This window comes from Nymphalis io, chromosome 20, assembly GCF_905147045.1.
Source record: "Nymphalis io chromosome 20, ilAglIoxx1.1, whole genome shotgun sequence".
NCBI lineage: Eukaryota > Metazoa > Arthropoda > Insecta > Lepidoptera > Nymphalidae > Nymphalis > Nymphalis io.
In genome coordinates, this window is record NC_065907.1 from 10322658 (window position 1) to 10337864 (window position 15207).

The following is a 15207-nucleotide window of genomic DNA, read 5'->3' on the forward strand; positions in this document are numbered from 1 at the left end:
CGCGTCATTACAGGTACAAGGAACATAACATCTTTTATCACATGTTGTTCACAGCTGAGTTTCTTTCGCCGGTTCTTCTCAAGTCTGAGGTGTTTATTTCCGAACCGGTAGATTTATGACAATCAATAAGTAAGTGTAACGCTTCTATATTGAATAAATATTTTTGAGTTTGACTTTGGCGTTTCAATAACTGTTAGTGTGCGTTTAACATCAGGTAGCTATCATTCGTTCGCTTTCCCAATATTAAAAAGAAAGCTGATTTAAAACAAAATCAAATCGTGTTTTCTCATCTGTATTGATAAACGAGGGACGACCCCTCGTGGTCGCAGCCGAACTTTATGATATGAATACATTAGGTTAAAAAAAACGAAAGTAGTAGTAGTTATAAACTAATTTGTATTTTAATAGTTCAGTTCAGTATCGCGTAGTTTGGAACTTCGGATCGAAGGGTCGAACTTGCAGTTTCATGAAAGTAGGTAGCGAAAGTCGTTTATCGAGATCGAAAGTAACTCGCTTTTTAGAATACAATAAATTCCTTTGATTTTGAAAAACATTTTTAATTAAATTTAAAATATTTTGTTTGTAATTATGGTTTTAAGGTTTGGTGTGAGCTATATAGCGTCAAAATACTTCCATCATACGGCAGAAGTTCACCTTAATTTAACACAAGAATGAGCTAAGAGAATGATTGGTTGGCTGATGGTTGGTTCAAGTTAAATAATTAAGGAGTTCTCGGTATACACCTGTAATTTTCTATACTTTCACAGCTCCATGTTATACTTATTTATGTAAAATAACAATAATATAAGTATTATAATTATTATAATTGAGTATATATAGATGATTGAGATTGGATTTATTAGTTTTATGATGTTTCTAAATCAAGCCAAATTCGTTTTTAATTTATTTATAACTATTCTAATGAGTTAAGTCACCTATTTATAAAAATCAGTTTTGTAAACATGTACCGAGTATTAGGATAAAGAAACTGGATGATGATAAAATATCTGATGATAATTCCTCTCTTTTCATTCGCCAGTTGGTCATATTCCATTGTTTCGAACGTCAACAGTTGATCCAATATTTTTGACCAATACGTGTCATGTGATTTGAACTATATGTATAATTGAATCATTGTTCCTCAATTAAGATATTTATAGTGATCATAACTTATAAATGTAAGCTAGATGATACATTGTGCAAATTATATCCTATAAAATGTTGCCAAATGTCTTTGTTGTGTCTCACGCATCCATTATTGTAGTAGCATTGAAATCACAAATGTACTCTATTTTACCAACGTGTTCTCCATAGTTATCGAATCACGAGCAGTTATAACTTACATGACTACAGTTTTTGGCATTTTAAATCAAACGGAAATCTTTACATTTCATATTTTATCCGACACATGAATAGTTTTAATTTTTTGGATGGCACAAATTATTTATATTTATTATTATAAATAATAATAACTTATTCAATCAACAAAAAACAGAAACGAAATGAGAACGATAATTATAACTGCATAGTATAAAACTGTGACGCAGTTACAAACGCCCGCCATCAAAGGGTCATTTCTTTAGTATTACAAAACATAATACACAAATATAAAGAAAATAAAGAAAAATACACGATAAAATTAGCAAATTACAAAATTAAAATACAATAAATGCGAAAGTAACTGTTTGCTTGCTTTTTACTTCATCACGATTAAACCATTAAATAGCCTGGGACTTGAATAAGGATAGGATTGTAAATTACGGTTTTAAAGGAGAAATAAATCTGCAGACGGAATCGTCAGAATCAGCTAGTATAAAATAAAAATTAACGGCATTAGTTCGTATATACGGAAAGAGGTTGATATTATCTGTAAATATCCCACTTCTGGGAATCCTCGCCAGAAGAAAGACTAGAAACATTTAGAGCCAGTTTGACCACGCTGCTCATTTGAATTCTTCCTTTATTCACTGAGCACGGAGTGAGATTAAGAAAATAAGAAACGAAAAATGTTAGCAGTTCACATATTCATTGATAGTTCATTGATCTCTCTCAGTATGTTTAGATAAATGTTAAAATAAATTATCTAACAATTTAAGTAATAGGTATATTGGGTATTGTCAACATTATTCATTACCCAACATAAATAATGATTACGCTTGTAACTCGCTTACTTTGCTGTTAACTGAAGCAATAATTAAATTACGCTCAACATTTCTATGATTATAATCATGTAGTTGGAATTATACATTATATAAACATGTAAATTATGCAAGTATTCTTAGCGTTATTATAGTGTTTAGTGTGATTTTCTCTGTTTTCCGCGAAAACTTACTGCTTTTTCCGCATGTTTCCTAACTCGATAGTTAGAGGTTTGTCTGAGTGCAAAGGTTATTCTGTAATTGAAACTGCTAAGAATTCGATCAGGAAATGTGGAAACTTTGACATGTGACCTTGAAAGCATATTATTATTAAGCAGACCAATGAACATTGTACATGAAATAATATGACCTAAATGATGGTTTTTGTCATTTGACGTAGTTCAAATTTCGAATTTAAGTATTATATAAATTGTAAAGCTTTATTGTAAAGGCAAATGATCTACCTCTTTTGTGTTGGGAGTCGACTGTCAAACCTGTTTAGCTTTTACAAATATTTGTTAGTAGAAATCAAAGGTGCTGTAAAATGCCAGTACGCTATGCTAATAAATTTTGTTTATTTATAGGCAGGCAGATGGATCACCTTATGCTAAATCGTTTTCATCCATTTTCCATTTGCCCTCAGACATTGAGAGGTATATCTACACCAGCTTTATATTTTCAATCCGCTAACCGGCATAGGATTTAATATATTATACAGCTCTGTCTTTAGTTTCCCTGGCTTGTACAATAAGTTTGGAGGTAGAATATTCAATGAACGGATAATACAATCGAATTGCTACTATTCTCTTGTCAAAAATGGGTTGGGCTTAAAACAATACTTATGTTTTATCATTATCTGACTGATTTTTCAGTTTCCTTTTTTTTGTATAAAAGCGGCAAGTGGACTGGAAAATGAGCCACCTTATGGTAATTAGCCAGACCGTCTTTAGTGTGTAAGGTTCCGACATAACCCGGTTCCACCCATGGGAGCCGGACACTTAGTGCTGAAAGAAATATGAACCATTGAACCATTGCTTTCAACGCCAATGCACCACCAATCGACTAAGATACGTCTCTCGTCCGTGCATTATGTATATCATTTATTAGATTTAAGAATCATATTTTAGAATAATATGTCATATCATGTGGGCAGTTATCTTTCTCATATCTTTGTAATACACCGCTATAATTTCGTCCATCTTGTATTCCGACAAGAGTTTTTGCTCTCGTGGAACTCGTAATTTTAAAAATTACACAGTGGTGCTATGTAGCACTTCTTGGAGTGTAATGAATGTCGTGTTGTAAGTTTGTTTGTGCTATTTATAGAAGATTGTCACCTCAAAAACAAAGATGGCTAGAATGCTTAGACATATTTCTATGAAGTTAACACTTACTTTCAAATACACTTAATTGTAAATTAAAGTATCACAGACAGTTATTTGCAGGCCGAGTAGGCCCAGCGGCTTGAACATGTTAATCTTAAACAAAAATAGTAGGTTCAAATCTGGCAAAGCATTTGTGTTTATTATTTTAAGGAAATTTTATGAGGTAACCGTGTGTGTCAGATGAGGTCCAAGCCTTTGCCCAGCTGTGGGACATTAATACTTTTAGTCTATTATTTTATTTTATTTGTGTAAATAAATAGTATTCATCCATATTATAGTAATGCTGTAATGTTACAGAATGTGAATCATGGTTTTTTTTTTAATTTAAATTACTAAGAAATTTTATGAACTGCCAAAATACCAAGAAAAGAGCAACCTTGAAAAAAGTTTTTACAACGTAACCGCCAATCATTTATTATGCACGACATCAATGCGGTATTTGGTCGTGGCACCAACTACACAAAAAGCGAGTGGTCACTCGTTCGCTGGCATGCTCTGCGCGTGCGCGTCCCGTTACGCTAGCGTTTTTGCGACGAATACAGCTATGTATAGGGCTGTTCATCATTTCTTTATTTATATTTTTTAATTTAATTTTATTAATAAACATAGTCGGTACTTAATCCCTATTAAGCGATATAATTAATTGTAAATATATGTGTATACATTAATATTTATTTACAATTATATTAATAATTCATATTTATATTGTATAACGATTTGTTTATATAAATTCATAAAAATATTATACGGAAATTACCTATAAGTATACAATTATTAAGAATCTACATTCCGAATCGTTGATCAGCTAAGCCGAGATGGCCTAGTGGTAAGAACGCGTGAATCTTAACCGATGATCGTGGGTTTAAACCCGGGCAAGCACCACTGAATTTTCATGTGCTTAATTTGTGTTTATAATTCATCTCGTGCTTAACGGTGAAGGAAAACATCGTGAGGAAACCTGCATGTGTCTAATTTCATTGAAATTCTGCCACATGTGTATTCTACCAACCCGCATTGGAGCAGCGTGATGGAATAAGCTCCAAACCTTCTCCTCAAAAGGGAGAGGAGGCCTTAGCCCAGCAGTGGGACATTAACAGGCTGTTACTGTTACTGATCAGCTATCGCCCAAATAAATACTGGATTTAATATATGACATGATATTCAAATGAGCCTGCTTGAATAAATAATTTTTTTTTGAAGCAAAGACTCGCAAAAAGCAACAACTTGGGTATTGCCATCTAAACACATAAAAAAAAAATTTAATCAATATTTAAAATAAAGTTCATACGTAAATCCATTCAATCTATTTGTATTATTAGTATCTTTATTATTTTTTCTTTATATTACTTTTATATTTAGCTTTTCAAATTTTATTCCTAAATTTTAGTCATTTAACATAGGTTCTGTTTTTAGTTTTAGTTCTTCAAGTCATATCACTTTAAATTTGTTAAGTTCTTAATTTTAATTTTACTATTTATATTAGCCGTTATTTGTTATATGTGATGGATGCTGTGGTTTCCTGTACCTGAGGGAGCACATAGGCTTATAACTATGCATATTATATTAAAGCATGTCATGTGTATTCCTTGTTGTAAATCCTAATAAAATAAAATAAAAATAAAATAAGGCATTCTCTAGCAGTCAACCTTTGGGCTAAGCAGAAATCCGTAAAGGCGGTAATTAGAAATTTAAAATATAAATACAAATATAACATCAACAAAATAAATACAAACAATATATCTGCTACAAATTAAATATATAAATAAATACAAATATGTAAAAAAGTGGTAACCCTGTTTCGTCATGTGTTCCACTCTACACTAATGTCGGATAGTTATCGACAGATATGCCTAATGCAACTGTATAACGAAAATACACACAGATGTATACATGTCTAAATGTCTTGTTTCCTTGCAATGGACAACACTACTTCATTTATGATATATTTTTCTTAATATATATAAAGCCAAGCTGTAGAATTTTTTTTTTTTGCCTTATTTATTTTTTTATATCACAATATTATATAATAACAAATAGATGTCACAGACAAAACACTACAGGTACAGTACCACTCGTCTTTATGTTTTTACTGGCCCCCTAGCCCCCCTTTAAAGGCCCCCCCCTTTAGAAGGCTCTCTATTTTATCCTCGAGTATTACTATTTATTTTATTTGTTCTAAATATGATTATGTAATAACTTCTAGGTACATTCCTAATCTATAACACACTGCTTAGCACATTTAAATAAATTAAATTATCTCATATATACAAACTTTATAAGGAAATACCAAACATGTTATAATACTTCATTTCAATCTCAGCCCATAAACAGTATTTTCACTCTTTAGTCGTGAGCTTTAAGTACAATATTTTTAGTAATATAAAATATTCTCGAGACTAAGTGTGTTAGAAGTGATCTAGCTGCTCGTTTATGTATGTTAGTATATGCACTGAATCATAACAAATGTACAAATTAGGTCGCAGTAATTTCTCCTTCGTCCTTTGAACAATGACCGGAACGAACGATTAATTTTAAACTTTATTGCCATGTAATAAGGGCTATTCGATTGATCGGCCCGCCTATCTATCCCGTGTCGTGTTGCAAAGTAGAAAGTGTCCCGGGATAGGGTGACAAACCTAGAAAACAAATGAGGATTTCATTTTTGTTTTTATTCATAACTCGATAACTAGGAACTAGGTGCCGATTTCATGCCTTCGCTGTTTATGTCAACTCCATGTGTTAGGCCTGTGGCTAGTATATAAGATGTTTATATAATAGGTTATGTGACAATATTGTGTTCAGGTCAATCTATATCGGCTGCTCTTGATCTTTCTTCGGTTGTGTCGCACTTCTGTCCTGTCGGATTATTAGTGAGAGGAATTAGAGTATACTTATTTTGCCATATACTTAACCACTTTTCCTCGCAGATGCCTTGAAATTTGCCGACGTTTCCGATATGTCAGACGGTTTCCCATCTTAACAGTATATGTTGTTCAAATTCAATCTATTCATAGAATGGAAGAATCTATAGATCTAAGGAAATTTCAATCGTGTTGTTAATCATTACAGGTACGTAGGTCCTTAACAATTTAATTTATCCGTTCTAACTTTAACTATCCTAAATGTAAAATAAATGCTGGAGTTTCGATTATAAATTGTCGACGCTATTGATTAATTTGTATGTTGTTTATACTTATAGGCATTTTGTAAAGAAGGGGGCTAAGTTAAAGTTATGAAATATGAGCGATGTGTATTATTTTTTAATAGTAATTTATTCAACCGGATTATTGTCGGAAAATACTCAGCCTTGATATAATTAACAGTTGATTGCCTTTCGCCGTTCGCGCTTACATTACAAGACTTATGTGCTGTCACAACGTTGTATACAAATACCAAGGTCGTTTACATTTTTAACGTATTTTTTTATACAAAATCTTTTTTTTTTTCAACATTCTCTTATCACTTCAAATTTCGTTAAACCGAAATGACTTATGAAATACTATTGAAAAGTAACAAGTAATTCAATAATTAAAACATAATCTAAAAATTTATGGTGGGGTTTTTTGCAAGCCCGTCTCGGTAGGTATCACCCACCCATCACATATACTACCTCGAATGTAATACCGCAATACATAGTATTGTTGTATTCCAGTTTGAAAGGTGAGTGAACCAGTATAATTACATACACAATGCCACGTAACATCTTAGTTCCCAATATTGGCGGCACATTGGCGATGTAAGGAATGTGTAATATACAGTACAGCGCCAATCTCTATGGTCAGTCACTTACCATCAGGTGGCCCATTTGCCCGTCCGCTTACCTGTTTCATAAAAATTAAAACCTAAAACTGTCAAATCATTTATTTATTTTTCTATACTGTGACATCAATACTATCGCAAACAAAAAAATTTGGCAACTCCTTTCTTTGTCGCACTTTAAAAAAAATGGAATTCCTTACCAGCTCACGTGTTCCCCTCCTCTTACAACCCGGGTTCTTTCAAACGAGGCGTGAAGAGGCATCTTGCGGGCCGGCAAGGCGGAGGCGGCTAGTGCAGAACGTTTTTCCCGTCTGTACTGGCCGTCGTTGCGTTTGGACTCTACTACCACTTACCATCAGGTGGAGTAGAGTCATTTGCCCTCCCGGCGAATATTAAAAAAAAAAAACTTTTCAATTACATTATCTTTTTATGACATACGCGATAATAGTTAGAACTCATTCAGACATCCAATATACATATATATATTAATGTATTGGTAACTAAAATTTGATGAAGTCTAGAAATATATTAAATACCTAGTCACCCTAACTTTCCCCTAGTTCTAGATTGCGGTTGTTCCATTGTAGTGATCTCAATGTGTCACGATACTTGATAACCGAACAGGATACCGGCTTGAAATACTTGTAATTGTCGATGGTTTAGCGGACCGTAAATACATTAAAGAAAATTGCAATAAAAAAAATGTGTAAAATATTTCGTATTTAATACCTACCAGTTGCTAGTAAGAGCCCATCGGTTAGAACGCGTGACTCTTAACCGATGACTGCGACTTCAATCGAAGACGAGCACCAAACATATTTTTATTATCACTGAAGTTCTGTCAAGTGTACATCCACCATTGGAGCAGCGCATTGTGATACGCTCGAAACCTTCTCAAAAGATGAGGAATTCTTAGCCCAGCCATGGGATATTTTCAGGCTTTTACCTGCTTTAGTTGGTAGTAAAATAGTCCAACAATGTAAGTTGCGTCACGTCCCGACGTGATATTCCGAATACATAACAGGAAAACGAGTCCTTTCCCAATTATAATGTGAATTGTTGAAAATACAATGGTTAATTATATCTCGTTTCCCAATAAATCCATGACAAAAACTGAGAAATAATCCGGCTTTTAGAAAAGGTTGTACGTTTATAACAAACTCCTTATTCTAGTGCTTATTTAAAATTAGCATAACTATCAACTTAACTGGAGAATATATTTCTGTACACAAAATTTAATTTCAAAACATTACTCAATTAGGAAATGCCGGAAGAACGAATGTAATCCACTTCTAGATTCAGGAAATGAAAGGGCTTAATACTTTTTTCAGACTTGACTATATTTTTATTAATAAAATACATAGATTATAATTTAAATACGATAGTATAATTTAAAACAAGCGATAGCCGAGCAGCTATTATAAAGACTTCACATATCTAAATATGGAGATACAGTTTTTTTACCATCCCCTTAGAAATTATTCATTTGTCAAAGTTATTTTTGTCCTGTACGTAGAAAAGGATATAATCTATCATTACAATGCGTTTCATTTAAATGCAGTCATTGGTTGTCACGTGACGAGTTTATAAATATACGGAAAATAGTATTAAAAACATCTGTTCTTTATTGAAAAAATACTTAATGTACATGGAACACAGTCCCGTTATGATTTTGTATAGTGTCCCTTTATGTACGTGCGTTTATTTATCAAGTGATTCAATTCTAATAGTATTAATTGACGTATTGGATCATCAATTAATAAATCGCTGCGCTATATGATTAATAAGAATTTTTCCGTAATTATAAATGTACAATCACGAAATTATATACAATTAATAAATAATTACACACTCAGTATTCTTAGATACGAACTTATATGTAGTTTAAAATTAAAATCTAAGTATGTTACAGATGTATTTCAAACATTTGCCTTTATTTATTTAAAATCTTATAAAATATTTCATACATTTACTTGTATATTAGCATAAAATACTTTTTTTTGAATTTATATTTTTACACTTTTTGTACAAAGTCCAACTCGTACAACTATTTCAATTTTCATTATCTGCTTATTTTAAAAAGAAAACTCATCCGAGCGTAAAATGTTAAAGGTATAGGTACAAACAATGAAAATTTAAATATCGAATCGAAAAGAGAACTTGTTCACGAGATAAAAAAGAAAAAAAAAAACAACGTAATTGATCTCGATCGAGCGTCAGTGTAGATCGCGTCGCGGTGCTGAGCGGACGTACTACTATTGAGAGATAGTGGCTCTGTGCGCTAAACCGTGTTACGTGCTGGTTATACTATTCGTAATTAAAGTTTATTTGCCATTGTGTTGCATAATCCACGCCAGTGTCTTGTTTCATGTGATATTGAGTTCAACACGGATGTGTATTATCCGATATATGGTCTGTAAAATATATTAACTTTCTTTTACTATAGTAATAAAAAATTCGCTCGTAATTGTGTTATGAAAACTTATTTATAGTTTTAATACGACAGTGTTCTTTTCAACTTATTTGAAAAATATAACAATAACCGATAAGGTTGATATTATACGAATAGATAATGAGATATGCTTTGAAAAGATAAATGAATCGAAAATTGTTAAAAAGACATGCTTAAAAATGATAAGTGCCCGAATTACGCAAATAGATACGAAATATCTATTGATCGATCGATTCAGACATAAAATCTAATTTCAATACATTATACTTATTCGTAGTCAAAGAAAAAATAACTACCGGTTCGGATAAGAAAATGCCATGACCTTAAAAAAACAGCTGAAAGAAACTAAACGGTTTTTTTTATTTATAATTGCTTACAGTATTCAATATCAGAATTGGCCAATAGAATTTAGGCGATAATTTAAACTGTATTTACCAACAAGTCATATCCCATGATCTCGTAATTATATTAAAACTAATTTATACTTCATGTGATATTAAGTTTGTTTTAATAAATGTTGTGTTAGAAAATTATTACCATCAGCACTTATCGCTTAAACTTAAAGACCATTATGGTTGCGTGGAACCTCCATCGTAAGCATTCGCAAATATTAATAAGGGCCTCGTAGAAAACTATCCAATATTTACCTTAGTGTCATAAAACACCGTCCATGAGCAGATGAGATAATTCGAATAAGGATGACTTATTTTCAATCTTTAAATTAATACTAAATCTTGCATATCTTTAAGTATCGATGAGTTTTGCCAACCATAAGATTTCAATAACATAATGACAGGCATAAAGGACAACCATAGAACATATGACATCAATTTATAAGTAAAATATTTGCATGGGTAAGAGAGAGTTTATGTTTGTGTATTTTTTGTATTCTAAATTCAAATTATTTAATTTTTTTTTTGTTTTAATAAAATTTCTAATTAACTTCTTAATCGTCAGCATTAATTATTTCGAACAAAAAACTTGTTAGAGTACTTTAGTTGGTGTCTGCTTTTACATAAACCTTTTTTTAATATCGCCAACAATTGTTTATGTAACTAAAACATTATTCGTTACATAAAATGTATTTAGTTTGTAACTTCCTGATTGTGTGAAGTTTTCATGTAAATAAAGGAAAAAAAAAACATTATAAACTTTACGATGGGCGTGTTAACTAATCAAATATCATTATGATATTCTTAACGTGTTCGTGTGACTTCACACGTTTCAGTATATTAATATGAAAATGAATGTTGGTGACTTTTCTAGACTTGACTTAGAAGGATTACTATAAAAATTGGCATATATATTTATATTTGCATAAATAATAATAACAATATCCTGGGACATTATTCACACACGGCCATCTAATCCCAAATTAAGCAGAGCTTGTGCTATGAAAACCAGACAACTGATATACTACATATACTATTTTTCTTTTGTAAATACATACTTATATAGATAATTATACCCAGACTCAGTACAAACAGCCATGTTCATGCACACAAATGTCTGTTTTGGGTGGGAATCGAACCCACAAACATCGGCGTGAAAGTGGCAGGTATCTACCAACCACGTCAAACAGCTAGTCTATTGTTTTTATTCTATTAATTATGTCGTACTCGCCATAAGATTGCGCAGCAGCATAGTAACTTTTGTACCGTTCAGTCCATCACGACAATTGGATCGTACCTAGTATAGCCTATACAGCCTGCCTGCATGTATATACTGTGTACGAACCTCTGAAGAGTTATAGTATTATATAAAAGGCAATATCCTGGTATAAAGATTATTCGCAATTTTGATTTCTTAATGACTAAATCGATAAACCCTAAAAATATATTATCTCTTTTTAAATGTTGTTTTAGAATAAGCGTATTTTTTATAATTCAATAAAGTAGCGACTTATATTGCTAGCTTGATATAAATCTTTAAAAAGATCAAATAAACCACGGATAGAAATTAAAAACACAACGCTGTTAAATGGAACACACTTTAATTATTGAAATTTTAATTATGATGTTAAATAAACTATAAATTCAGCTTTAAATAGTCGATCGATTTTGTTGGTTTTTAATTATCAGTTTAAAATTGTAGTTTCTTTAAGTAGCGTATAAAGTAATTTATTTACTATCTCACGATATAAACTTTCATCTGAATTCATTAAAATTTTTCAATTTACTACGGCATAATTTGTTGTAATAATTATATATAATATATACTTATATAGTATATAATTATGATGTTTATTGGCTCGTCGAGAATAATAACATTATTGTTTTTAATTTTTATTTTTATTTTATTTTTTACTATATATATTTTGTATGAAATTAAAAGACTGACATCGTTTGAACGATCGATTGTACAGAAGGTTTTTGGAGTATACACTTTGTTGTAACTCGAAGCTAGATGGCACTGCAGCGCATCAAATTTTATAGTGTTCAACCAATTGTCATGATAATTAATATATATTTATACTAATATTATAAATGCCAAAGTTACACTGTCTATCTGTTACGCTTTTACTGCTAAACCACTGAACCGATTTCGATGAAATTTGGTATGAAGTAAGCTTGAACGCCTAGGAAGGACTTTTTTTTACCTTACCGCTTAAATATGCACAGGAAAATGTGTGCCGGGTTTTGTTACTTTAATTATTATAATAATTTGTTCGGTTACAAAACTAAAAACTTACAAATAGCAATGATTAAATATAATAAGAAGCAATTTTTATCTTTCCAGGTAACACATAATGAACAGTAGGGACGTTCAGTGAAGTGAAGTGTTACATAGTGACGGTTCAGTGATGTGATGCCACCATGCCGTCGGACAGCGGTACAACGTGGTCACCACCGGCGCCCAGCGAACGGAGGCTCAGCAACTCGTCAGATGGCAGCGCGGGCAGCGGCTATTCTAAAGCGGTAAGTACATAATCCACCAACCCGCATTGGAGCAGCGTGGTGGAATAAGCTCCAAACCTTCTCCTCAAATAGGGAGAGCAGGCCTTAGCCCAGCAGTGGGACATTTACAGGCTGTTACTTTAAGTACATAATATGTCTCAGAATTGACTTTACATACCTAATTTAAACATAAGTACTTATTAGACATTTGTCTTATTTGCCATATTTGTAGAAATTATGCGAATATAATCGAATAGGTTTTATTTTCATATAATACTAATTAATATTATACACGAACACACTTAGAAGAGTATCAACAAATCTATCATATAATATTATAGATTTTATTACTTTATTTTGACGAGTAGTGACTACCAGTCTGATTTGGAAAACCTTCCTTCGTTAGATAGCCTATTAATTGAAAAAGTGGAGACTATATTACACTACGACCCACGGGGCCAGAGCAGTAACATTTAACACGGGTGAAACAGCTCAAAGTGCAAGCGATATATCTGTTTAAGTTATGCTATGCTAACTAATATTAGAAGAAAGCGAACAGACGCGGAGATTTTGAATCATATTATTCATAGATAATTGTCTATTTCGTCACACGCGAGGCAGTGACCACAGATACCCACCATCCCTACCACTTCAATACTATTGTTAATATTACAACATGTAGACTATCTCGGCGTTACTGCCGCGTTATTGAAACACGATACCATTCACAGAGGGTCACGAGATCTGAAGCAACTTATTGGTTATTTAATTGATTTCGTTAAATTGTAAGGCGAAGTAGCAAAAAAGTTCTATTCTATATGACATGGACATAAAAACTTACATTATAGTTTTGGACGGATACCAATGTTTATCAACAGTTTATTCTACGTATCATTAAACAATGATTGCTGCTAAAGCTATACAGTTTATCAGATAAATATTAGACTTGTTATCTGTGGACAAAACCTCATTAGACCATGTAGCTGAAGCTGGCGCCCTTCCTTCATATGCTCATGATTAAATGTATATATTTGACGACTACGCTTATACGCTTTAAATATAATTTGTAATTAAAAGCCAGTCAAACTGAGCCAACTCATGGTAAGTGAACACCTGTAAGGCTATAACGGGATGTATAAGAAACATTAGCAATTCCTGACGTCTTCAATGCGACGCTAATGTTTGTTTATTTATTACAAATAAAAAATGACTTATATATATAGGATAACATTCGCATTCTAGATCCCTCTGACTGGCTCGAAGTTTGATTAAGTGTTTTTTATCAGTTATTTTTGTGATATCATTTTATGTTATTGATAATATTTAAATCTACATAAAAATATTTACTCGCAAAGGAGCAGTACATATTGCTTCATTTTCAACATACTTTACTTTGATTCATTATAATAATAATAATATCCTGGGACATTTTTCACACACGGCCATCTGATCCCAAATTAAGCTTGTACAAAGCTTGTGCTATGGAAACCAGACAACTGACATACTTCATATACTACTTTTCTTTTGTAAATACATACTTATATAGATAATGACACCCAGACTCAGGATAAACAGACATGTTCATGCACACAAATGTCTGTCCTTGGTGGGATTCGAACCCATAACCTTCAGCGTGAAATGGCAAGTATCTACCTACCACGCCAACCGGCTCGTCAATTGAATTGTAATTCGTTTTGTGAATTAGTAATGATATTTGGTGGAAGAATAAATGGTCATATTGGTACCACCGGCAATTATCCGTTATCGTTTTTGTTTCTTTTGATTTCTGCTAAAACTTTACCTTAAAATATTATACAAAAATGTTAAATACAACAAAAAAATCTCGCCTTCTCGTTAAAAAAGCTACTTTCATTTTCATTACCGTGGCTAATAACGGTATTTTTATTAGTTTAAAAAAATATTTAGCCTTCGATGTTTTAAAGACTTGATATTTTACTGCAATCGTTAATATTCTTAAATAGATATTTCGTCGAAGACGAAATTTAAATCATTTTGATTTAATTAAGGTAAATTTATATAAAGCTTGTTGAAACAAGAATTCTAAGGCTTTAGGTATAAAATGGTAAAAATACGTGACTTTTGTATTGCTAATTAATATTTTAAATCTTTTGAAAATTAAAAATATCTTTTCTCAAATATAAATATGATCAAATTAATTCATATGAGTTATCCCACCAAACCAAAAGATGGAATTAGTGTAAAATTCAGTTGTAAGATATGGATCCACACATACATACATGTGATGTTAAATAAAAACCTTAAAAAAAATCGACCAACACTTTTTAAATCAATTAAGTTTCATTTTGACCGTTACATATAAACCGTTGCACTCGAATTCGACCTTGAAATTTTACCTTCAACCAACCACAAGAAGTTTTACTTTAATCATTTATCATTAAATAAACAGTACCTTATATAGTTCGGTAAGGATGCTTGCTATCACAAATCACTCTTTGCAAACTTTCTACCGCTATTACATAATGAACTTAATGTCCAATGTACAGAGTTCCTATTTCGATAACAGCTATTAATACGACCTTAAAGACGATACACTT

At 31.9% G+C, this 15207-nt stretch overlaps 1 protein-coding gene across 5 annotated transcripts in view; it reads left to right on the forward strand.

The window, feature by feature from the left end:
* The window catches only part of LOC126776307 (uncharacterized), a 147792-nt gene that overhangs the window by 60778 nt on the left and 71807 nt on the right, over positions 1-15207 (forward strand). For 4 of the 5 annotated variants that reach the window (XM_050498718.1, XM_050498721.1, XM_050498722.1 and 1 more), the window contains exon 3: positions 12474-12652. In XM_050498718.1, the coding sequence (XP_050354675.1) occupies positions 12551-12652 (102 nt within the window). In that variant the 5' untranslated portion in view covers positions 12474-12550. Of the gene's footprint in view, positions 1-9491; positions 9695-12473; positions 12653-15207 lie in introns of those variants that run through there. The other variant, XM_050498719.1, reaches the window with a different exon arrangement.